The sequence below is a fragment of the Somniosus microcephalus genome, chromosome 28 (genome assembly GCF_052327205.1).
Source record: "Somniosus microcephalus isolate GS21.2 chromosome 28, FLI_Smic_1.0, whole genome shotgun sequence".
NCBI lineage: Eukaryota > Metazoa > Chordata > Chondrichthyes > Squaliformes > Somniosidae > Somniosus > Somniosus microcephalus.
The window spans coordinates 48,546,099-48,571,688 of NC_141014.1; the positions used below are offsets into that span (position 1 = coordinate 48,546,099).

General features: G+C 46.1%; 2 protein-coding genes across 2 annotated transcripts; both read left to right on the forward strand.

Moving 5' to 3' along the window:
* The first annotated feature begins 1,172 nt into the window (after positions 1-1,172).
* Positions 1,173-2,935, forward strand: LOC147099813 (ferritin heavy chain, oocyte isoform-like). Its single transcript, XM_085969241.1, has 3 exons — positions 1,173-1,185; positions 2,107-2,258; positions 2,607-2,935. The coding sequence occupies exons 1-3, from the start codon at positions 1,173-1,175 to the stop codon at positions 2,757-2,759; spliced, it is 318 nt and encodes a 105-aa protein (XP_085825367.1). The 3' UTR covers positions 2,760-2,935.
* LOC147099814 (ferritin heavy chain, oocyte isoform-like) lies at positions 2,844-22,859 on the forward strand. The gene is made up of 3 exons (XM_085969242.1): positions 2,844-2,906; positions 22,057-22,182; positions 22,531-22,859. The coding sequence occupies exons 1-3, from the start codon at positions 2,844-2,846 to the stop codon at positions 22,681-22,683; spliced, it is 342 nt and encodes a 113-aa protein (XP_085825368.1). The 3' UTR covers positions 22,684-22,859.
* The last annotated feature ends 2,731 nt before the right edge of the window (positions 22,860-25,590 follow it).

The following is a 25,590-nucleotide window of genomic DNA, read 5'->3' on the forward strand; positions in this document are numbered from 1 at the left end:
TCTGAGAGAGGCTGCCACTTCTGATTGGGTATTGAGGAATGTCACTCATCACCTAGGCGGCCACGCCCTGGATTATCCAGCAGTATAAATACTAGGAGTTTGGGGGGTTGGTTAAATCCCAGCTTCTTACTTCAACAAAGTTTAGATTTAGCAATAAATAATAATAATTAGGATGGCTTCTCAAGTGTGTCAGAACTACCACAAGGACTGCGAGGATGCTGTCAACAAGCAGATCAACATGGAGCTCTATTCCTCCTATGTTTATCTCTCCATGGTGAGTCTTGTATTTCTGACCACTTCACAATGGAGACTATGTAATGTGACTTTACTAAATTCTGTGCTGTATCTAGCCCACCCCTCAATCTATGCACAGTAAATTCATTTTTTAAAGCTATAATAATGCAATTTATCAGCTTGTGTGTTCATCAACAAACTGCCTCTCCTGGTCCTTGCAATAGCTGAACCTTATTCTGAGTATCTTAATGACTCTCTCCTGGGCTCTTGTGAGGGTGTTGAAGTTTATATTTGGAATACACTCTGCATTCAATGTGTGGCATTCAGAATTCTTATCCTCACTTCTAAATCACCCCATGGCTTTTTCCTACCTTGCTTTTGCAATGAGGGGATGTAATCTTCAAATTAGAAGTAGCCCATTTAGGAGGGAAGTCAGGAAGCACTTTTTCACACAAGGGTGGTGGAAATCCGGAACACTTTCTTTTCCTGCCCTCCCATCCCGCAAGCTGTGGATGCTGGGACAATTGGAGCTTTCAAGACGGATGTTTTGTTGGGTAAGGGTCTCCAGGGGGATGGAGTAAAGCTACAGGTCAGCCATGATCAAATTGAATGGTGGAGCAGGCTTGGGTGGCTGAATGGCCTACTCCTGTTCCTAATATTCTTAACCTCCTAGTTTTAAGTACTAGTTTGGGCCCTTCTGTCTTTTTCTCTAGCTCCCTTTTGCTTTAATGGTGGTAAAGCCTTCAGCCACTTTGACCCTACTCAGTGGAACTCTCCCTTAACTCCTCTGCTTTCCTACTTCTTGACCTTGACCAAGCACTTCAAATTCTGAAGGCTTATGAACCTTTATTCCTTGGTATCTGGTTCTTCTGTGCAATGCCTTGATTAGTGTTGAAGGTGCCAAATTAATGCTGCTTGTGGTAATTTTAGTTCATGGGATGAATGTAGCCAGTAAGACTCAGACCAGTTTCTCTTTGATGTACTACATGAATTGTGCACTGTGACTAGACTCTACTTTAATGGGTTTGTTTAGTGCCCCTTGGCAATAGCTCTGGGCCAATATTTGCAAGTTACTATTTAATCTGCTCCCACCACCCTTTTAGGCAGTACATGCACTTGAGTTTCCTCATGTAGCCTCTGGTTCTTTTGCCATTTCCATTGGCCAGCTTCCCTATTGCTAGGGGTCAGATTGTCCACTCTCTACCAGGTTAGTGAAGTAAGTAGGCCTGTGCTAGTTTTCATGTACAACGAGTTCAGTGAGACGTTAAACCTTTGAAAGAAAGCAAAATCCAGGTTGGCTTTATGTACAATACCCATGATAGATCTGCCATTGGATACCCAACTACTTTTCTGATCTCTCCATAGTCCTTCTACTTTGACCGGGATGATGTTGCCCTGCGTCACTTTGCCGAGTTCTTCAAGGAGCAGTCGCACGAGGAACGGGAGCACGCGGAGAAACTGATGAAATTCCAGAATCGGCGTGGAGGCCGAATCATCTTGGAGGACATCAAGGTTTGGCTCAATAAACGAGTGACCTTCTGTCTGGGACCCGTAGACTGATTGTTTCAAAGACTTTCTAAAGCCATTGGTTCCAATTTAGAACAAACAGGCCATTTGGCCAAGTGGGTCCATGACAGAGTTTATACTCCACGAGCCATGCTTCATCTAACCCTATCTGCATATTGTTCTATCCACCTCTCCCTAGTACTTATCTAGCTTCCCCTTAACTACATCTGTTATTTGACTCCAGTAGTTGTGTTGGCTTAATGCTGTAGTTCTATTTTCTTCTAACACATTGGTTCATGGTAACATTCGATATTTGCACCCCTAATTTCCTTCAATACTTTCTTGTTTGTTTATTCCATTGTACAGTGAACTGTCTGAATTTCCCTTTCCAGAAACCAGAGCGGGATGAGTGGAGCAATGGTCTGGAGGTGATGCAGAGAGCTCTGCAGCTGGAGAAGAATGTCAACCAGAGTCTGCTGGATCTGCACAAACTCGCCACTGTTAGGACTGACCCTCATGTAAGTTCTTGAAGCTGTAATGTGGGCATTTGTTAAGTTGGCGGTGGTGGTACCGTGAGCCTAATCAAAAGATCTTCACGCTCAATAGCTTTGTGTTGGTGCCTTTTAGGTTTTTGAGTGGTGGGAGGTTGGCCTACTGTGGACATTGCCTAGTGAATGTGTCCCAGTGATTTTAGGATCTATGCCCCTATTCTGCAGGAAGTTTAATCTAATGATGCAGTAATTCCTTTAATCTCAATTGCACCACAACACTATCCTGCAGTCCAAGTGGATTGAACTCTTGCGGGGAAGCTAGGATGTTCCTTGAAATCTGCTGCTGGACATAACTAGTTTCCCTCTTTTTTCCAGTTGTGTGACTTCCTGGAGACCCACTACTTGGATGAGCAAGTGAAGATGCTCAAGAAGCTTGGAGATCACATCACCAACTTGAAGAGACTGGGAGCCCCTGAGAATGGCATGGGGGAGTACCTGTTTGACAAGCACACCCTGGGGGAAGAGTGACTAAACTGACCGCAGGGATGAAGCCTATTGTGTTTAGTACTTGTATTTATAATTGTGTGCGAGATGCCTGTCCTGTAGGGAATGATGGTTTGTGACTTTGTGCAAGAGCTGAGAGACCTGGGCTCTTACTGTGAAATGTCACTAACTGTAAATAAACTGTTCTATATTTGACTGGATTTTGTCTCCTTCTAAATTTTAGTGGTTTTTGTTCCAGTTAGCATAACTTGGTTACATTTCCAGTATTACACTGGGCTGTGCAGCAGTGTTGTCATGGGATTTGGTCATAGAATGGTTACAGCACAAGAGGCCTGTCGAGCCCATGCTGGCTCTCTGCAGGAGCACTTCGGCTAGTACTACACCCTGCCCTTTCTCTGGAGCCCTGCCATTTTATCCTTCAGGTACTTGTCTAGTTCCCTTTTTGGAAACAGAGATTGAGTCTGCCACCATCACCCTCTCAGGCAGTGCATTCCAGGTCCTAACCACTCGCTGCGTTCAGTTTTTCCTCAGTCGTCTTTGGGCCCCCTTCCAATCATCTTAAATCTGTGTCCTCTGGTTCTCGACCCTTCCACCAACGGGAACAGTTATATTTTTTGCCGGGGTAATTTTAATCTATTTAACTTTGATATTCTATGTATTTCTTGGAAATTTGTCAATCTTGTGTTGCAAACAAAGTGCAATGCTGTAATACAACAGCTTAATGTACAAAGGTGTGTTCAGGCTAATGGGACCAGGGACCCCTGAAGCTTGGTAAGAAGTAGGTTTTAGAGTCTTAAAGGAGGCAGAGAGGTTTAGGGAGGGTATTCCAAAGCTTGGGCTCTAGGCAGTTAAATAGAAGTACTTGTTGGCATGGTGATGAATATTCCCCCTGCCCTTGAGAGCTTGGAGAGTTATAATTTAGCCACTACAATGAAATACAAGTTATAATAAACACAAGGATGATTTGCTGTGACTGTGTTCTGTCATTTCAGTCCAATGAAGAGAAAGCTCTGGTTTCGCATTCTCTAAGAATTATATTTTCCCTGGGGAAGAGCAGTTTGTATTCAGTAAACTGCTACAGATCCCCATCAGTCATTAGTGGGGGTAACTCTTAACAAACTCACCACTGCCGCTATAGCCTTTCTGGGCAGAGAAACAAATAACTGCTGCACAGACCAGCAATGTTGGAGCTCACTGAACTCATGATAAGGGGATTACAATTGATGTGGTGGTGGAGGAGAATCAACAATTGCCATATCGGCTTGCTATCCACATAACCTAATTAGAAGCAGGAGTAGGCCATGCGGCCCTTGAGCCTGCTCCACCATTCAATAAAATCATGGCTGATCTTCAATCTCACCTCTACTTTCCAGCCCGATCTCCATATCCCTTGATCCCACTACAATCTAAAAATCTATCTGAGCCTTGAATATAGTTAATGGTTCAGCATCCACAGCCCTTTGGGGTAGAGAATTTGAAAATATCTTACTGGGAAACTGTGAGTACCCTACTGGGCTTTGTTCTGGGACCACTCTCCTTCCCCCTTCCCCCACGCTGTTTGACTAACCTGCCAACACTCATGGTCTTGGGTAAGGTATTGAAGGACGAGGAATACGTGCGGAACTGTATTCCCACAAAATATAGTCCTTCTGGAAGGAGTAAATGTATTTCATTAAATACACAAAGTAAAACCCCCAAGTTAAATAGATACTTCTCCTGAAACTCTCTTCCCCCTCCCTGCCTGTTCCATCAATGTATAAACCCAATACCGGCAGCTCCTCCATAAATGTATTGATTGGTATTCAGGCCCATTGTGCAGTTCATACCAAATAGCAATCATCCTTTCCAAATCCGACTGCATCTCCATTTGTGTCCTTCACCCCCAGGAATGGATTCATCCGTTGATGATGCTGCAGCTGCAACACGCCAGTGTTTACACGCTAATTTAGGAACTTCGCTGAGAACTGCAGCAGGTGCAATGAAATTGCCGTCTTCAGCCATTCCACGCTGATGTCTTTGCATCTATCGGAGGCATTTCTGGGGTATCTGAGTCCCCACATTTCACACGATGATGAGCCGCAATTCTACGAGTCGGGATGGGTTTGCGTGCTGACGGGTTTCATGGCTTCATGTTTCAGACAAAACAAAGTCTTCAGCTCACTCGATGTGAAAAACTTTACAGGCGCCCGTGTTTTAAGAATGACATCGAATTTACAGCACAGAAACTGGCCATTCGGCCCGACTGCTCCGTGCCCGTGTTTATGCTCCACACGAGCCTCCTCCCGCCCTTCTTCATCTAATCCGATCAGCATATCCTTCTATTCCCTTCTTACCAAACTTCCCCTTAAATGCATCTCTGCTCTTCGCCTCAACTACTCCTATGTGGTAGCGAGTTCCACATTCTCACCACTGAAGAAGTTGCTCCTGAATCCCCTGTTAGATTTATTAGTGACTATCTTATATTTATGGCCCTCAGTTCTGGACTCCCCCACAAGTGAAAGCATTTTCTTTCCATCTACCTTATCAAAACACCTTCATAATTTTAAAGACCTCCATTAGGTCACCCTTCAGCCTTCTTATTTCTAGAGAAAAGAGCCCCAGCTTGTTCAGTCATTCCTGATCGATATAACCTCTCAGTTCTGCTATCATCCTTGTAAATCAAATGTGCACCTTCTCCAGTGCCTCTATATCCTTTTTGTAATATTCTCCTTAGAGCAGAAAAGGCTAAGAGGAGATTTGATAGAGGCGTTTAAAATCATGAAGGGTTTCGATAGAGTAAATAAAGAGAAACTGTTTCCAATGGCTGAAGGGTCGATAACCAGAGGACACAGATTTAAGATGATTAGCAAAAGAACCAGAGGCGACAGGAGGAAAAACGTTGTTACACAAGGAGTGGTTAGGATTGGGAATGCGCTGCCTGATGGGGTGGTGGATACAGATTCAATAGTGGCCTTCAAAAGGGAATTGGATAAATACTTGAAGCAGAAAAAAGTTCCAGGTTCCTGGGGAAAGAGCGGGGGAGTGGGACTAACTGGATTGCTCTTTGAACGAGCCGGGACAGACTCGATGGGCCGAATGGCCTCCTTCTGTGCTGCACTATTCTATGATTCTATGGAGACCAGAACCGTGCACCGTACTCCAAGTGTAGTCTAACCGAGGTTCTATACCAATTTAACACGTTGAACTCGGGTGCGGTTCGGCTGCAAGCACTCCCCGCACTGAGGTCAGAACGGCACTAATGGTAACTGTTTGCATCTCACAAAATCTATGAGGTCGACGTTCACCCCGCTCCGTGCCGATACATTTCCTACAATCTGACTACAAAGAAGCACAGCCCTGGTAGCAGCTCCCCGAGTGACGGGCTGGAAAATACACAGAGAAACATAGAAGATTGGAGCATCAGTCGGCCATTCGGCAACTCGAGCCTGTTCAGCCATTTAATGAGATCGTGGCTGATCATCCAAATTCAGTACCCTGTCCCTGCTTTCTCCCCATATCCCTTGATCCCTTTAGCCTCAAGAAATATATTCAAATCCTTCTTGAATATATTTAATGAATTTTCCTCAACTGCCCTGTGTGGCAGAGAATGTCACAGGTTCACCACTCTCTGGGTGAAGAAATTCCTCCTCATCTCAGTCCTAAATGGCTTCCCACTTATCCTTAGACTGTGACCCCTGGTTCTGGACTCCCCGCCATCGGGAACTTGCCTGTTTTTTCTGGAAGAGAAATTTCTGTCTTTACATCCGAAGGGATTGTGTGATGGGGAGAAATATTTAATGGAAAGTCAAGCCTCATGGGTCCCGGTTCTACAGAATCTGAAAATGTGAAATGAATAATACTCTGGTGTATGTTCCATAACACACAAAGATGTTTCCAATCAATTTATTCCATTTTAGAATATTAATTCACGGGATGTGGGCGTCGCTGTCAACGGCCAGAATGTATTGCTCGGCGCGAGTCGCACTGGAGAAGGTGGGGGTGAGCCGCCTTCTTGAACTCCGTGCGGTGAAGGTACTCCCACAATGCTGTTAGGCAGTGAGTTCCAGGATTTTGACCCAGCGACGATGAAGGAACGATTGTAGGAAAATTCATCGATAGCGAAGGATGATTCTCAGCACCTTGAGCTTTTGAAAAGCAGCAAATTGTCATTTAATTCAAATGAGAGCATCAAACAACGAGAGACTTTCCGATTTGAAGAAGGTCAAGGAACCCAAAAGCAATGACATCACCGAGACTGATCTCCCAAACCTGCCGGTTTTCCATAGCTCTGATTGGCTCTGGGTCTCCCCCCCTCCTCCCCCACACCCCCTCTCCTTTGTTAATTGGTGCCTGGATTCAGGAAAGATTCCTGATTGGCTCTCAGGGATTGTCAATCGTCATTGGTGATGTCATTCCTTGTTTGAATGCAGGCTGTCCCAGTAGTATAAATACAAGAGCTTGAGTTAGAAAGGGTTAGTTTTTGAACTTTCTAGGTGCTAGTGAGCAGTAATAGTATAACAGGAAATAGTGAAGATGGCCTCCCAAGTACGTCAGAACTACCACAAGGACTGTGAGGATGCTGTCAACAAGCAAATTAACATGGAGCTCTATTCCTCCTATGTTTATCTTTCCATGGTGAGTCTTGTATTCCTTGTTGCTGTATTCTTAAAAGCTGGACATTCTGTAGTTCCATGAACTGGCTTTCAACTATATTTCTCTTGACTTCCTTACCTGGGGAAGCAATGTTTGAGCAGTGAGTACTTCAGGGTGAGCTTGTTGTGTTGATGGCCTGCTCCTTGTAGCAGCTGCGCTCTGTTGAGCAGGTTTAATATATGGAACTAGCTCAGCTGCTGCCTGAGTTTGTAACAGAAGAGCACAAACCTGGTCAAGTGACTGTTGGTGCTTGTTGATATGAAACAAAGTTCAGTTTCAGTGGGGTGACTGTAGTGAGTGACATGATGGCAGGTCCTCACTAGCTTTCTTTTTAACTGGAAGTGAAGTTCTGGGAATCCTGGTGTTGAAGCCTTGTTCACTGTGCCTAGATCTCTTTGGCTACAAGGCACTTTGGGAGGTAGTCAATGAAGCCACCTGTTATGTGGGAAATGCAGCAGCCAATTTGTGCACAGTAAGCTTGCACAAACAATGAGACTCATCAGATCATCTGTTTTGGTTGAGGGATAAATATTGGCCTGGGAATCTGGAGAGAACTCCCCTGTTCTCTGAAGTAGTGCCTTGAGATCTTTCACATCCACCTGAGGACAGACAGGGCCTCTGTTTAACATCTCATCTGAATGACAGGAAGTAGAGGAGGGACTACTTATCCAGCAGTAGAGTTTAGTTTGACTGGTCATGAAATATAATCCTGAACTGTAGTTTATAGTTTATATTTGTTGGTTGACTGTTTCATCCTGGTTCTTGGGAGGAGAAGCTGGCCAACATGTTCAGATTAGTGAAGTGAATTGCATTTTGTTAGTTAACCAATGGTATCTTCAGGATCAAGGGAGAAGCCAGGGACAGGGTACTTGTTTGGATGATCAGCCATGATCTCACTAAACGTTGGAACAGGCTCAAGGGGCCGAATGGCCTACTACTGCTCCTATCTTCTATGGTTCTATCTATTTTTGCAAGATTAAGAACTCACTAGCTAACTAGGGGTAAATATAATCTTGCATTGTATATGAAGATCTAGGTCTGATGAAGCTGTTTAAAATTCTCTCCACAGTCCTATTACTTTGACCGGGATGATGTTGCCCTGCGTCACTTTGCAGAGTTCCTCAAGGAGCAGTCACATGAGAAACACGAGGATGCTGAGAAACTGATGAAATTCCAGAATCGGCGTGGAGGCCGAATCATCTTGGAGGACGTCAAGGTTGGATTCAATAAATGAGTGGCCTTCTGTTGGGTTCCCCTTGTTTCCAATACTTTCTAAAGCAATTAGTTCCAATTTGAATCCATGGTTCTAGTGGCTTAATGCTGTCATTCTATATTCCTGTGACACATTGGTTCATGGTAACATGGATTTCTGGCTGCTTTTCACCCCTGTTTTCCTTGTGCTGTCTTGTGTCTTTTTTGTTTAATTCATTGTAAGTGAACTGTGACTTTCACCTTCAGAAACCAGAGCAGGATGAGTGGAGCAATGGTCTGGAGGTGATGCAGAGAGCTCTGCAGATGGAGAAGAATGTCAACCAGAGTCTGCTGGATCTGCACAAACTCTCCACTGGGAGCACTGACCCTCATGTAAGTGCTTGTTGGGTTTTTGGGTATGTTGGAGGTGGTGGAACCTTGCTGTCCTTGAGCCGATTCAACAATCTACATGCCCAATCGCTTTGTGTTGGGGTGTCTCCTGGGTTCTTAAGGGGGTTGGGGTGAGGATGGGACAGTTGGCCTTATGTGGACATTGAGAATAAGTGTGTCGCAGTGGTTCCAGGATCTAAGCATCTATTGTACAGGAATTACTAGATCATTTGAGCAAATTTACATCATCTCAATTACACCACTTGACTATCCTCCAGTCCAAGAGGATTAAAATCCCAACTCTAGAGGAAGTGGGGGGAGCTTGGATGTTCCTTGATATCTGCTACTGGCCATAACTAGTTTCACTTTTTGTTTCTTTTCAGTTGTGTGACTTCCTGGAGACCCACTACTTGGATGAGCAAGTGAAGATAATCAAGAAGCTTGGAGATCACATCACCAACTTGAAGAGACTGGGAGCCCCTGAGAATGGCATGGGAGAGTACTTGTTTGACAAGCACACCCTGGGGGAGAGTGACTGAAGCTTATTGTGTTCAGTACTCGTGTTTATATAATTGTGTGGGAGACCCTGTCCTTCAGGGACTGATGGGTTGTGTGACTTTGTACAAAGAGCTGTGAGACCTGGGCTCTGTAATATCAACTGTCACTAACTGTAAATAAACTGTCCAACATTGGACTGGATTTTGTCTCCTTGTAAATTTGAGTGGTTGCTTATTTTCTGATAACATTTGGTTGTCTTCAGACAAGAGCTACGCTGGGCTGTGTCCTCTGAGATGGTGTGCGTTGGTGACGTATTTCTTCCACCAGCTGCGCGGCCTCAATTACGCCACGCAGCTCCTGTTTGTGAAAGTGGGCGGCATGCGTGCCAGCCTGCGGGAGCTGCCTGTCTTCTACCAGGAACTGCTATGGGTTTGGAACTACGTCGCTTCCAGGCGGAGCTCTTTTTTTTTCCTCCCCCGCCCCTCAGGAGCAGCGGCTCTCCTTCGGGTGCCGTTGCTCAGGAATCCGCACCTTCACGACCGTGGGTTCGGGTGGCTGGCGGAGCGCAGGGCTGTGCCTGGCAAGGTGACCAGAGTCGGGGATCTGCTCGATGGCGGAGGAGCGGGCTGGATGGCGCTGGAGGAGCTGGCGCGGCGCCTGTCCTGGGCCAACGTCCGGCTCGTGGTCCAAGCCATTGAGTCGGTGAAAGTGGCACTGGGCCCCGGCTCCACTAGGTGTATCGAGGCGGCTTGAGCACGTGGGGCGATCCCGTCCGAGCTTGCCCCCGTTCGGACGGAGTTCCTAATCGGCGCCCGGCCCCGAAACTCCCCTCGGAAACCGGCTCCTCACAACTTGCGCCGTCTCGAGGAAAGACCCTCCGTGCCTTTTCATTCCGTGCGGAGGAGTTTCCTGTACGGGCTGCTCCTGCGCAGACACCACTTTGCCGTCTGCGTCTGCCATCCGGACACGCCTTGGCGTGGCGTCTTGCTGACCGGCGGTGGCGGAGGTCCCCAATGGAGGGCTCTCTACGCGGGAGTCCTCCCTTGTTCCATCGGGGACTTGGCCTGGAGGGTGTTGCACGGAGCGGTCCCGTGCAATATGGTTTTAAATAGGTTCACGGACTCCCAGGCCGCCTGCATTTTTTGCGGCCTGGAGGAGTCCGTGTTTCACGTTTACATAGAATGTGAGAGGTTGCAGCCCCTCTTTCATTACCTGAAGAGGCTGCTCCTTGATTTTTGGTTGCACTTCAGTCCCACGCTCCTGATCTACGGTCACCCTTGTGGGCCTGGCTAAAAAAAGCCATCAATTGGTCCGGGGGGTCGTTCAGCCGGATTGCCTGCCTCTCTTCCGCGGCCATGTTTGCGCCCAAGTGGCCCTGGAGATGGAGCACGCGGTGTCCGCCGGCACGCTTGAGTATTTCCGCGACCGGTGGGCGCCGCGGGGACTGGAGTGCCTCGTCAACCCGGAAAACCAAATTTTAATTTGATTTATGTTTTAGTTGAACTTTTGTTAATTTACAGTCAAATTTGTTGTTGGTCCAAACTAAAAGAGTACACTGGGCTGTGTTTACACAGAATGTGAGGTGGCAGTCCTCCTTTCATTCATTATGTGAAAGGAGCTGCTCAATTTTGGGTTGCACTTCAGTCCCACGCTCCTGATCTTCGGTCACCCAGTGTGGAGGGAGCAGGCAGATGAGAGGACCTTCTCGGAGGACTGCTCCTGGGCCTTCCCAAAAAGGCCATTAACTGGTCCAAGCAGCGGGCGGTTGAGTGTTGTTCGGCCCGCTTGCCTGCCTGTCTTCCGTGGCCATGTTTGCGCCTGGTTCTCCCTGGAGATGGAGCACGCGGTGTCGGCCAGCATGCTCGAGCCCTTCTGTGACGGGTAGGCTCCGCAGCGACTGGAATGCATCATCGACCCCAGCAACCAAATTTTAAGTTTCATTTGATGTTTTAAGTTGCAGACAATTTGGTTAAACACCCAATCTAGTCTAGTAGAATTGTCCTAATTCAAATCTGGGAGTTCCAACTGGCCTTTATGGGATTCTTTTCTTGGTGAAGATCATTTCTGTTGGTGGGGAGGGGGTGAAGAACAATACTCTCTTCATGGAGTCCCATTGGCTTAGAACCACACTGCACTAGGTTCCTACGGCTAAAGCTGCCACTTCTAAGCCTAATGGAGAGTTGGAGAATAGAGCAAGGTAACTATAGGATAAACAATTAGAGACGTGGTCACAGTGTTAGAGCTTTATCTGAGTTTTGACCTTGGGTGAAAATCTGAGGTTATTCTCAACATACCTGTATCACATGAACACGTGTGTCAGTCCACTAGTCCCACTTTTCCTTACTTCATCTTTCATTCAATAGTGTTAGACCTTTGATGTGCTTTCTTAGCCTGTTCCTTCCTGTTGATCCCACAGTGTTGTGGTCCAAACAGGAACACAAGGTATCCATGGAACCCCAGCACCGTCCTACCCTGACCAGATTGAGGGAAACCTCAGTAACTCTCATCTCAGAATGATTTACTGGACTTCCTGTTCCACCAGAGAAGATTCACCAGTCTCCTCGCCTCTTTCCATTTGTACTTTCCTTCTCGACAGTCAAACATCAAGAGAGATTAATCACTAAAACAAGTCTATAACAGATAGTCTCTTCACATCAGTGGGACAAAGTCTACACAACCAACACTACACACAGTGATTGCCAGCAACTGGGTCCAGGCAGCAGAGGGTCGTTCGGCCGACTGACTGCCGCTCTTCCGTGGCCACGTTCGTGCCCGGGTGTCCTTGGAGATGGAGCACGCGGTGAACCCGGCACGCTCGAGGCCTCCTGCGACCGGTGGGCCCCGTGGGGACTGGAGTGATTCATCACCCAGCAACCAAATTTCAACTTAATTTGTTAAGTTTCACTTAATGTTTTGAGTTTAGTTAGTCTCTTTGTTTATGGGTTGCTCAAAAAGAGTACACACAGTGATTGCCTCTCTCTTCCTGCAATCCCCCCAATCCCGTCAGCTTAACTCAAACATCCTTTCCCCGGCGGATAGACCAGACTTACCCCAGTACATGTCAAATACATGGAATGTACTCGTGCAAAAGGTCATATTTAAAACATTACAAAAAACACACATACACAGTTAACCATCATTTAAAGCTGGCATGAATCTAATAATGGGGGTGAGGCGGACCTACAAATACAAAGGGATCGGGATAAGTGGGTGGAAAATGGCATTTAATGTGGGAAAATACAAAAGAATGAGACTAGGGAAAAGAAAGACTTGCATTTCTATAGCGCCTTTTACGACCACCGGACGTCTCAAAGCACTTTACAGCCAATGAAGTACTTTTTGAAGTGTAGTCACTGTTGTAATGTAGGAAACATAGCAGCCAATTTGCACACAGCAAGCTCCCACAAACAACAATGTGATAATGACTGGATCATCTGTTTTTGTTATGTTGGTTGAGGGATTAATATTTAAAAGAAAGCACAATTTACACTTCATCTAGAGCCATCCTTTGTTTCTTAACCTGTCCCATTACCATCTCCCTTTGCCTTGAATATCTCTCAATGGCCCAGTAATTCGGGTCCAAATGCGTGAGTACGGTCTGGGTACTCACGCATCTGGCCGGTGGAAATGCCGGCGTTCAGGAAGCACCGTGCATGCGGGGAACGCCGGCACTTCCAGTCCTCTGAACGAAGGGGTTCAGAGGCACAGCGCGCGCAGCTGCACAGGCAGCACGTGCGCAGTGAAATTCCCTTTTTTTTCCCAGAGTTGCGCGTGTGTAAAGGCCTCCGATATTTACACACGGAAAAACCACACGTAAGTACTTAGTTTTTCAGGTAAGCGGTCTATTAATACAATTTAGATTTTTTTTTTTCCACAGGTTTGTAATTTTTAAGAATTTACAGTAAGGTAAGTTTAGTTTTAGCCCCGATTTTTTATAAAAATTTTTTTTTCAAATTTTAAAATTATTGTTTAAAATAGTTTTTCATAGTTATTTATGGTTCATTTAAGTATTGCAATGTTTTTTTTTAATTTTCTTTCAGGTTTAAGTCGTGTTTTGGGGCCAGCAGTTTTCATGAGTTTGACAGCTCTCACTGTCAAACTTATGAATGAACTTTTGCAACCTCCCATTGGTTGCCCAGTGCCCACGTGATCCCAGCCGGCTCATCGCACTAAGTACGCCGCTGGGTCACGCACGCACAGCGCGGCAGGACCTCAAGCTGGCCAGTCACAGGAATGTCATTGCGGGCCAGATTTCAGATGTCGGCGCGCCGGGTGAGTCCACCTTGGGGCCTTGCACGCGCGGCAATCACCCGAGCCGAATTACTGGGCCAATGTCTCTTAATCTCTCCTGCCTTCCATCCTATCACAGACCTTCCCTTTTGTTCTTTCCTCCCCTCCCCCCTTTCCCAGCCTCTTCACTTGCTTAAGAATCTGTTCCATTTCCGGCTTTTTTCCAGTTCTGACGAAAGGTCATCGACCTGAAACGTTGACTCTGTTTCTCTCTTCACAGACGCTGCCTGACCTGCCGAGTGTCTTGGTAAGTCTGTGTGTTCTAGTTATTGTTAATAAGAATCACTGCACACAGACCACAAGAGTAAATTCAACAGGTCTTTACTAGTCGGAGGTCAGGCTGAACTGCCCAATAAATCATTACACAGCACTTATATACCGGTGTGGTCACCACCGGTATTACAGTATACAGCAGCCAAGATAAAGTAGTGCATCTCTTAAAATAGTTCTCTTAAAGGTGGAACGGTTACATACACCACAATCCTCCCTTTTTAGCTTAACAGTATATATTCCCCATTAAACATAACATAATAACATATATACACAACTTCATGTAAAAACAGTTCACAGATTCAGTCTCTGAGGAGGCCTCCTGATCCGAGACGGATAACGCCTTTCAGGGGTCTCTGGTTCTCGTTGCTGGGGTGACTCATCTAGTTGATCCCCTATGGATAGGACATCATCATCAGGTATATTCACTTCTGAGGTAGATGCTTCAGGTTCACTAACTTCCTCCACGGTTGTCTCTGTCGTAACCATGGGCTCGACCCTTGTTCTCGATCCCACCAGTTGGTCAGCATGACGTCGCATTACATTTTCACCAACATCTACCGTGTACATCAGGGGTCCTTGCCTGGCCCGAATTGTTCCAGATTGCCATTTCTCGTTTTTATAGTCCCTGGCTAACACCGGTTGTCCTATTTCAAAACTCCGAGTGGGCTTGTTATTGATATGGTGGAACTGTTTGTTTTCGACTTCCCTCCGCACATTTGGTTTTAACAAGTCCAACCTGGACCGCAACCTCCTGTTATAGAACATCATGGCAGGACTTTGGTTTGTTGTTGCATGGGTGGCGTTTCGATATGCCAGTAGGAAATTGTCCACCTTGTGTTGCAGTGGAATCTGATCTTCGCTCATGGCCTTTATTGCCTTTTTGAACGTCTGCACAAACCTCTTGGCCAGCCCATTCGTAGCTGGATGATATGGGGCAGAGGTATAATGTTTCACCCCATTCTTCTTCAGGAATTTCTGGAATTCCTCTGACACGAACTGTGGTCCGTTGTCCGAACATATTTGCTCTGGCAATCCATTTCTTGCAAATATCGTTCTTAGCACCGCGATCGTCTTCTCCGAGGTAGTGGTAGTCATTTTAATCACTTCTGGCCATTTAGAATGTGCGTCCACCGCAATTAAAAACATGGAATCCATGAATGGACCAGCAAAGTCAATATGTACACATTGCCATGGGGTTGAAGGCCATTCCCATGGATGCAGCGGTGCAATTGGAGGTGCATTTTGGACTTTTTGGCACCCTGAGCAGCTTTTCGTCAGATCCTCTATCTGTTGGTCGATACCCGGCCACCACACATAAGCCCAGCAAGGCTTTTCATCTTGACTCCCCCCAGATGACCTTCATGTAGTTCTTTTAGAACTCTCTCTCTTAACTTAGGAGGGATAATCACCCTTGTTCCATACATCAATGTTCCCTGACAGATGGACAGCTGTTCTCGTCTTGCTGAGAATGCCGGTAACAGTGGATCACCATGGGCTGGCCATCCCTTTACTGTCAATTCGTAGACCCGGGCCAGTGTCGGGTCATTCCTAGTCTCCCTTTCAATATTTGCATTGGTGACAGGTAAACATTCGATGATGGTCGAGTGAAAGAACTCCACCGGGTCAACCGTCGGTGCCTCCTCCTCAGTAGGTAGTGGCAGGCGCGACAGCCCATCAGCATTACCATGCTGCTTTGTACCTTTGAATTCTATCTGATATTGATGTGCCCCTAGGAAAAGGGACCATCTCTGGAGCCTCTGTGCTGTCATCACCGAAACACCCTTCTTAGGGTTAAAAATGGATACCAACGGCTGGTGGTCTGTCAGCAGTGTAAACTTCTGGCCCTGCAGGTAATGATTAAACTTCTTTACTCCCCACACAAGGCTGAGAGCCTCCCTATCTATCTGAGCATAGTTGCGCTCAGCGGAGGTCAATGATCTGGATGCAAATGCGACTGGCCTTTCCAAGCCATTTGGCAACTTGTGTGAGAGTACTGCTCCAATACCATAAGGAGAAGCATCACAAGCTAAACGAATAGGTAGCGTTGGGTTGAAGTGAGCCAACACTTCCTCTGAGGTGATCAATGCCTTGCTTTTGCGAAAGGCCTTCTTACAGTCCTCGCTCCACTTCCACGGTACTTCTTTCTGCAAAAGAGCGTTCAGCGGGTGCAGCACCGTGATTTGGCAGAAACTTATGGTAATAGTTAATCAACCCTAGGAACGACCTCAACTGGGATAAATTTTCCGGAGCGGGAGCCTTCACAACAGCTTCGATCTTGTCAGGTGACTTGTGCAGCCCCTCCTGGTCAATGACATGACCACAGTACGAGATCCGTTTCTGAAAGAACTCACATTTCTGGCGATTAACTCGAAGTCCATATTCCTTCAATCTGGTGAGCACCAGTTTCAAATTTGCAAGGCGTTCCTCAACGTCATCTCCTGTAATCAGGATATCGTCCAAGTAACATTGAGTGCTTGGAATTCCCTGTAATACCTGCTCCATGGCCCTCTGCCAAATTGCTGGAGCCGAAGCCACTCCAAAAACCAGTCTATTATATCGATACAAGCCTCTGTGCGTGTTGATTGAGAGATACTGGCGCGACTCTTCCTCAACTTCCATCTGTAAGTACGCTTGCGCCAGGTCTATCTTGGTGAAGTGTTTCCCGCCAGACAATGAAGCAAAGATATCCTCAATCCGCGGAAGCGGATATTGCACCGTGTGAAGCACCGGATTAACCGTGATCTTGAAGTCTCCACAGATGCGGACCTTCCCCGGTTCCCCTGGCTTGTTACTCGATGAACGCTTCATGACGGGAACAATGGGCGTGGCCCACTCACTCCAGTCCACCTTAGACAGTACTCCTGAACGTTCTAGCCCTTCCAGCTCAGCTTCCACAGCAGGTCGTATCGCATAAGGTACCGGTCTGGCTTTGAAAAATTTTGGGTTTGCATGTTCTGCAATCATGATTTTTGCCGTAATTCCTCTCAGTGTTCCCAGTCCCTGTTGGAACACCTCTTTAACCTCATCCAATATTCTGGACAATCGTTCAGGTTTGACATCTTTTTTCCGGAATCTACCATTATTGCTTTTAGGGAGTGCCAGTCCATATTTATTTTCCTGATCCACTCCCGTCCCAGAAGTGGTGGACCTCCCTCAGGTAGTACATTCCTTGGTGTTCTTTGCCCTTGTGTACCACCTTGACTTTTATCTTTCCGATGGGGTATACTCTTTGCCCCGTGTATGTCTGCAATGCTATCTCCGTATCCCGTAGGGGAATATGTGTGAATAACCTTTTGTAATCTTGCTTATTCATGACCGTCAACACCGATCCGGTGTCCAATTCCATCTTCACTTGGACTCCTGCTATCTGAAGTGTGACCCAGATGGTTTGTAGGTCAGCTTCCTTACTCACATTGTGAATTCTCAGACTACCCAGTTCCTTGCTGTTGGAGTCTGAATCCGAATTCTGTTCATCCGAACTCTTCTCAGCCACCTTATGTACCTTTCTGCACTTTTCCTGCGGTGACTTTTTGTTGCTGGTCTTCTTTCCTGACCGGCATACTTTAGCTATGTGACCAAGCTTGCCACATTTTCTACATTCCTGATTTTTAAACCAGCATTGGTTCTGATCGTGTGTTGTCTTTCCACAACGATAACATTTCGCTGTACCCAAAGCCATTTGATCTACGCTGAGTACCGCTGCCTTCAGCTGCATTTCCGCAGTGCCTCTCGCTGCGGCTTCGTGCGATGCTGCAATAGTGACAGCCTTATCAAGTGTAAGATCATTCTCTTCAAGCAGCCGCTTTTGTGTTCCTTCTTTCGACAATCCACACACGAATTTGTCTCTCAGTGCCTCTGTCAGTCTTTCCCCAAACTGACAGTATTTCGCTAACTTACGCAGTTCAATTAAATACTCCGCGTTGCTTTCCTCTTTCAGTTGCGTTCTCGCATAAAATTTAAATCGTTCCGCTAACATCAGCGGTGTGGGGTTCAAATGATTTCTCAGGACAGCAACAATATTAGCGAAAGCCTGATCCGCCGGTTTAGCTGGTGATAGAAGGTGCTTCAATAGCCCGTATGTCTTCGCACCCATTGAGTTTAGTAAGGTTAGTGCTTTATCTTCATCTGATATTTTATTTGCCTTACAATAAATCTCTATGCGTTCTACATACGTGGCCCAATCTTCAACATCGGGATCGAAATCGTTGATGTTACCACGCTTAGGCATCCTCGCAATCTTCTTGAGAAACAAAAAGAATTTTTTTTTTTTTTTCAAAATGGCGGTTTCCCGCACTTGTCTTCTTCCCCCGCCTACGAAAATGGCGGCTTCCCGCATTTGGCTTTCTCCCCCGCTGGCTGTAATGGCGATTGCCGTATTGCTGCGTTCGCCCTCCCCAGCGGTTCTCAAATCGTGCCTCCCAGCCCCTCTTGCAGTCCGGTCCTTTCCCCCGGCTGCGGCTGAGTTCTCCGCGTTTTTTTTTTTTTTTAATCCCACGCCTCGCGGCCTCGGTAGCTGCCCGGCCTTTTTCCCCGGTCGCGGTCGAGCTCTCTCTCGACGCTGTTGCATCTCCCAGCCCGCTTGCAGCCCAGTCTTTTACTCTGGTTGCGTTTGCATTCACCGCGGCTCCCGTGCCTTACGCTGCCCCAGTCTCAGCGCCTCTGGCCCCGACTTCTGTCCGGCTCTTTTCCCCGGCCGTGGTCGAGTTCGCCGCCCTTATATCCTCCGTTTTTCCCTCCCCTACTTCACAGCCAACGTGGCCGACTTGCTGCTCGTCGCTGATCGGCTTACCCACCACCGTGATAGAAGGGATGATCACTGCCTGTTGCTGATGGAAGGCTTCGTGTCAGGATTCTTCCTTGCTCTTCAGACCCGAGTCTTTTCTCAGCAGGATGACGAGGGCGGATGCCTCTTCTCGACGCCCGTTAAACTGCCTTGGATATATCTCTGCCGCAGGGTAAGATCGTCATCGTCGCCACTGTTAAGTCTGTGTGTTCTAGTTATTGTTAATAAGAATCGCTGCACACAGACCACAAGAGTAAATTCAACAGGTCTTTACTAGTCGGAAGTCAGGCTGAACTGCCCAATAAATCATTACACAGCACTTATATACCGGTGTGGTCACCACCGGTATTACAGTATACAGCAGCCAAGATAAAGTAGTGCATCTCTTAAAATAGTTCTCTTAAAGGTGGAACGGTTACATACACCACATGTCTCCGGCATTTTCTGTTTTTATTTGAGGGATAAATAGGACAACCCAGCCTATCCAATCTTTCCTCATAGCTAAAATTCTTCAGCCCAGGCAACATCCTCATAAATCTCCTCTGTACCCTCTCTAGTGCAATCACATCCTTCCTGTAATGTGGTGACCAGAACTGCACGCAGTACTCTAGCTGCGGCCTAACTAGTGTTTTATACATTTCAAGCATAACCTCCCTGCTCTTATATTCTATGCCTCGGCTAATAAAGGCAAGTATCCCGTATGCCTTCTTAACCAACTTATCTACCTGTCCAGCTACCTTCAGAGATCTGTGGACATGCACTCCAAGGCCCCTCTGATCTTCTGCACTTCTCAGTGTCCTACCCTTGTGTATTCCCTTGCCTTGTTAGCCCTCCACAAATGCATGACCTCACACTTCTCCAGATTGAATTCCTTTTGCCACTGTTCTGCCCACCTGACCAGTCCATTGATATCTTCCTGCAGTCTTCAGCTTCCTTCATTATCAACCACACAGCCAATTTTTGTATCATCTGCAACCTTCTTAATCATACTTCCTACATTCAAGTCTAAATCTACGCTAGTGTCCCCTTCCTTTGGGATCCTTATTGCCTTGTCAGCCAATGACACTCATTTTTCAAAGTCATGATTGGCTCTGGGTGTCATCTCCCCCTCCTCCCTTTACTTGATTGGTGCTCTGAGAGAGGCTGCCACTTCTGATTGGGTATTGAGGAATGTCACTCATCACCTAGGCGGCCACGCCCTGGATTATCCAGCAGTATAAATACTAGGAGTTTGGGGGGTTGGTTAAATCCCAGCTTCTTACTTCAACAAAGTTTAGATTTAGCAATAAATAATAATAATTAGGATGGCTTCTCAAGTGTGTCAGAACTACCACAAGGACTGCGAGGATGCTGTCAACAAGCAGATCAACATGGAGCTCTATTCCTCCTATGTTTATCTCTCCATGGTGAGTCTTGTATTTCTGACCACTTCACAATGGAGACTATGTAATGTGACTTTACTAAATTCTGTGCTGTATCTAGCCCACCCCTCAATCTATGCACAGTAAATTCATTTTTTAAAGCTATAATAATGCAATTTATCAGCTTGTGTGTTCATCAACAAACTGCCTCTCCTGGTCCTTGCAATAGCTGAACCTTATTCTGAGTATCTTAATGACTCTCTCCTGGGCTCTTGTGAGGGTGTTGAAGTTTATATTTGGAATACACTCTGCATTCAATGTGTGGCATTCAGAATTCTTATCCTCACTTCTAAATCACCCCATGGCTTTTTCCTACCTTGCTTTTGCAATGAGGGGATGTAATCTTCAAATTAGAAGTAGCCCATTTAGGAGGGAAGTCAGGAAGCACTTTTTCACACAAGGGTGGTGGAAATCCGGAACACTTTCTTTTCCTGCCCTCCCATCCCGCAAGCTGTGGATGCTGGGACAATTGGAGCTTTCAAGACGGATGTTTTGTTGGGTAAGGGTCTCCAGGGGGATGGAGTAAAGCTACAGGTCAGCCATGATCAAATTGAATGGTGGAGCAGGCTTGGGTGGCTGAATGGCCTACTCCTGTTCCTAATATTCTTAACCTCCTAGTTTTAAGTACTAGTTTGGGCCCTTCTGTCTTTTTCTCTAGCTCCCTTTTGCTTTAATGGTGGTAAAGCCTTCAGCCACTTTGACCCTACTCAGTGGAACTCTCCCTTAACTCCTCTGCTTTCCTACTTCTTGACCTTGACCAAGCACTTCAAATTCTGAAGGCTTATGAACCTTTATTCCTTGGTATCTGGTTCTTCTGTGCAATGCCTTGATTAGTGTTGAAGGTGCCAAATTAATGCTGCTTGTGGTAATTTTAGTTCATGGGATGAATGTAGCCAGTAAGACTCAGACCAGTTTCTCTTTGATGTACTACATGAATTGTGCACTGTGACTAGACTCTACTTTAATGGGTTTGTTTAGTGCCCCTTGGCAATAGCTCTGGGCCAATATTTGCAAGTTACTATTTAATCTGCTCCCACCACCCTTTTAGGCAGTACATGCACTTGAGTTTCCTCATGTAGCCTCTGGTTCTTTTGCCATTTCCATTGGCCAGCTTCCCTATTGCTAGGGGTCAGATTGTCCACTCTCTACCAGGTTAGTGAAGTAAGTAGGCCTGTGCTAGTTTTCATGTACAACGAGTTCAGTGAGACGTTAAACCTTTGAAAGAAAGCAAAATCCAGGTTGGCTTTATGTACAATACCCATGATAGATCTGCCATTGGATACCCAACTACTTTTCTGATCTCTCCATAGTCCTTCTACTTTGACCGGGATGATGTTGCCCTGCGTCACTTTGCCGAGTTCTTCAAGGAGCAGTCGCACGAGGAACGGGAGCACGCGGAGAAACTGATGAAATTCCAGAATCGGCGTGGAGGCCGAATCATCTTGGAGGACATCAAGGTTTGGCTCAATAAACGAGTGACCTTCTGTCTGGGACCCGTAGACTGATTGTTTCAAAGACTTTCTAAAGCCATTGGTTCCAATTTAGAACAAACAGGCCATTTGGCCAAGTGGGTCCATGACAGAGTTTATACTCCACGAGCCATGCTTCATCTAACCCTATCTGCATATTGTTCTATCCACCTCTCCCTAGTACTTATCTAGCTTCCCCTTAACTACATCTGTTATTTGACTCCAGTAGTTGTGTTGGCTTAATGCTGTAGTTCTATTTTCTTCTAACACATTGGTTCATGGTAACATTCGATATTTGCACCCCTAATTTCCTTCAATACTTTCTTGTTTGTTTATTCCATTGTACAGTGAACTGTCTGAATTTCCCTTTCCAGAAACCAGAGCGGGATGAGTGGAGCAATGGTCTGGAGGTGATGCAGAGAGCTCTGCAGCTGGAGAAGAATGTCAACCAGAGTCTGCTGGATCTGCACAAACTCGCCACTGTTAGGACTGACCCTCATGTAAGTTCTTGAAGCTGTAATGTGGGCATTTGTTAAGTTGGCGGTGGTGGTACCGTGAGCCTAATCAAAAGATCTTCACGCTCAATAGCTTTGTGTTGGTGCCTTTTAGGTTTTTGAGTGGTGGGAGGTTGGCCTACTGTGGACATTGCCTAGTGAATGTGTCCCAGTGATTTTAGGATCTATGCCCCTATTCTGCAGGAAGTTTAATCTAATGATGCAGTAATTCCTTTAATCTCAATTGCACCACAACACTATCCTGCAGTCCAAGTGGATTGAACTCTTGCGGGGAAGCTAGGATGTTCCTTGAAATCTGCTGCTGGACATAACTAGTTTCCCTCTTTTTTCCAGTTGTGTGACTTCCTGGAGACCCACTACTTGGATGAGCAAGTGAAGATGCTCAAGAAGCTTGGAGATCACATCACCAACTTGAAGAGACTGGGAGCCCCTGAGAATGGCATGGGGGAGTACCTGTTTGACAAGCACACCCTGGGGGAAGAGTGACTAAACTGACCGCAGGGATGAAGCCTATTGTGTTTAGTACTTGTATTTATAATTGTGTGCGAGATGCCTGTCCTGTAGGGAATGATGGTTTGTGACTTTGTGCAAGAGCTGAGAGACCTGGGCTCTTACTGTGAAATGTCACTAACTGTAAATAAACTGTTCTATATTTGACTGGATTTTGTCTCCTTCTAAATTTTAGTGGTTTTTGTTCCAGTTAGCATAACTTGGTTACATTTCCAGTATTACACTGGGCTGTGCAGCAGTGTTGTCATGGGATTTGGTCATAGAATGGTTACAGCACAAGAGGCCTGTCGAGCCCATGCTGGCTCTCTGCAGGAGCACTTCGGCTAGTACTACACCCTGCCCTTTCTCTGGAGCCCTGCCATTTTATCCTTCAGGTACTTGTCTAGTTCCCTTTTTGGAAACAGAGATTGAGTCTGCCACCATCACCCTCTCAGGCAGTGCATTCCAGGTCCTAACCACTCGCTGCGTTCAGTTTTTCCTCAGTCGTCTTTGGGCCCCCTTCCAATCATCTTAAATCTGTGTCCTCTGGTTCTCGACCCTTCCACCAACGGGAACAGTTATATTTTTTGCCGGGGTAATTTTAATCTATTTAACTTTGATATTCTATGTATTTCTTGGAAATTTGTCAATCTTGTGTTGCAAACAAAGTGCAATGCTGTAATACAACAGCTTAATGTACAAAGGTGTGTTCAGGCTAATGGGACCAGGGACCCCTGAAGCTTGGTAAGAAGTAGGTTTTAGAGTCTTAAAGGAGGCAGAGAGGTTTAGGGAGGGTATTCCAAAGCTTGGGCTCTAGGCAGTTAAATAGAAGTACTTGTTGGCATGGTGATGAATATTCCCCCTGCCCTTGAGAGCTTGGAGAGTTATAATTTAGCCACTACAATGAAATACAAGTTATAATAAACACAAGGATGATTTGCTGTGACTGTGTTCTGTCATTTCAGTCCAATGAAGAGAAAGCTCTGGTTTCGCATTCTCTAAGAATTATATTTTCCCTGGGGAAGAGCAGTTTGTATTCAGTAAACTGCTACAGATCCCCATCAGTCATTAGTGGGGGTAACTCTTAACAAACTCACCACTGCCGCTATAGCCTTTCTGGGCAGAGAAACAAATAACTGCTGCACAGACCAGCAATGTTGGAGCTCACTGAACTCATGATAAGGGGATTACAATTGATGTGGTGGTGGAGGAGAATCAACAATTGCCATATCGGCTTGCTATCCACATAACCTAATTAGAAGCAGGAGTAGGCCATGCGGCCCTTGAGCCTGCTCCACCATTCAATAAAATCATGGCTGATCTTCAATCTCACCTCTACTTTCCAGCCCGATCTCCATATCCCTTGATCCCACTACAATCTAAAAATCTATCTGAGCCTTGAATATAGTTAATGGTTCAGCATCCACAGCCCTTTGGGGTAGAGAATTTGAAAATATCTTACTGGGAAACTGTGAGTACCCTACTGGGCTTTGTTCTGGGACCACTCTCCTTCCCCCTCCCCCACGCTGTTTGACTAACCTGCCAACACTCATGGTCTTGGGTAAGGTATTGAAGGACGAGGAATACGTGCGGAACTGTATTCCCACAAAATATAGTCCTTCTGGAAGGAGTAAATGTATTTCATTAAATACACAAAGTAAAACCCCCAAGTTAAATAGATACTTCTCCTGAAACTCTCTTCCCCCTCCCTGCCTGTTCCATCAATGTATAAACCCAATACCGGCAGCTCCTCCATAAATGTATTGATTGGTATTCAGGCCCATTGTGCAGTTCATACCAAATAGCAATCATCCTTTCCAAATCCGACTGCATCTCCATTTGTGTCCTTCACCCCCAGGAATGGATTCATCCGTTGATGATGCTGCAGCTGCAACACGCCAGTGTTTACACGCTAATTTAGGAACTTCGCTGAGAACTGCAGCAGGTGCAATGAAATTGCCGTCTTCAGCCATTCCACGCTGATGTCTTTGCATCTATCGGAGGCATTTCTGGGGTATCTGAGTCCCCACATTTCACACGATGATGAGCCGCAATTCTACGAGTCGGGATGGGTTTGCGTGCTGACGGGTTTCATGGCTTCATGTTTCAGACAAAACAAAGTCTTCAGCTCACTCGATGTGAAAAACTTTACAGGTGCCCGTGTTTTAAGAATGACATCGAATTTACAGCACAGAAACTGGCCATTCGGCCCGACTGCTCCGTGCCCGTGTTTATGCTCCACACGAGCCTCCTCCCGCCCTTCTTCATCTAATCCGATCAGCATATCCTTCTATTCCCTTCTTACCAAACTTCCCCTTAAATGCATCTCTGCTCTTCGCCTCAACTACTCCTATGTGGTAGCGAGTTCCACATTCTCACCACTGAAGAAGTTGCTCCTGAATCCCCTGTTAGATTTATTAGTGACTATCTTATATTTATGGCCCTCAGTTCTGGACTCCCCCACAAGTGAAAGCATTTTCTTTCCATCTACCTTATCAAAACACCTTCATAATTTTAAAGACCTCCATTAGGTCACCCTTCAGCCTTCTTATTTCTAGAGAAAAGAGCCCCAGCTTGTTCAGTCATTCCTGATCGATATAACCTCTCAGTTCTGCTATCATCCTTGTAAATCAAATGTGCACCTTCTCCAGTGCCTCTATATCCTTTTTGTAATATTCTCCTTAGAGCAGAAAAGGCTAAGAGGAGATTTGATAGAGGCGTTTAAAATCATGAAGGGTTTCGATAGAGTAAATAAAGAGAAACTGTTTCCAATGGCTGAAGGGTCGATAACCAGAGGACACAGATTTAAGATGATTAGCAAAAGAACCAGAGGCGACAGGAGGAAAAACGTTGTTACACAAGGAGTGGTTAGGATTGGGAATGCGCTGCCTGATGGGGTGGTGG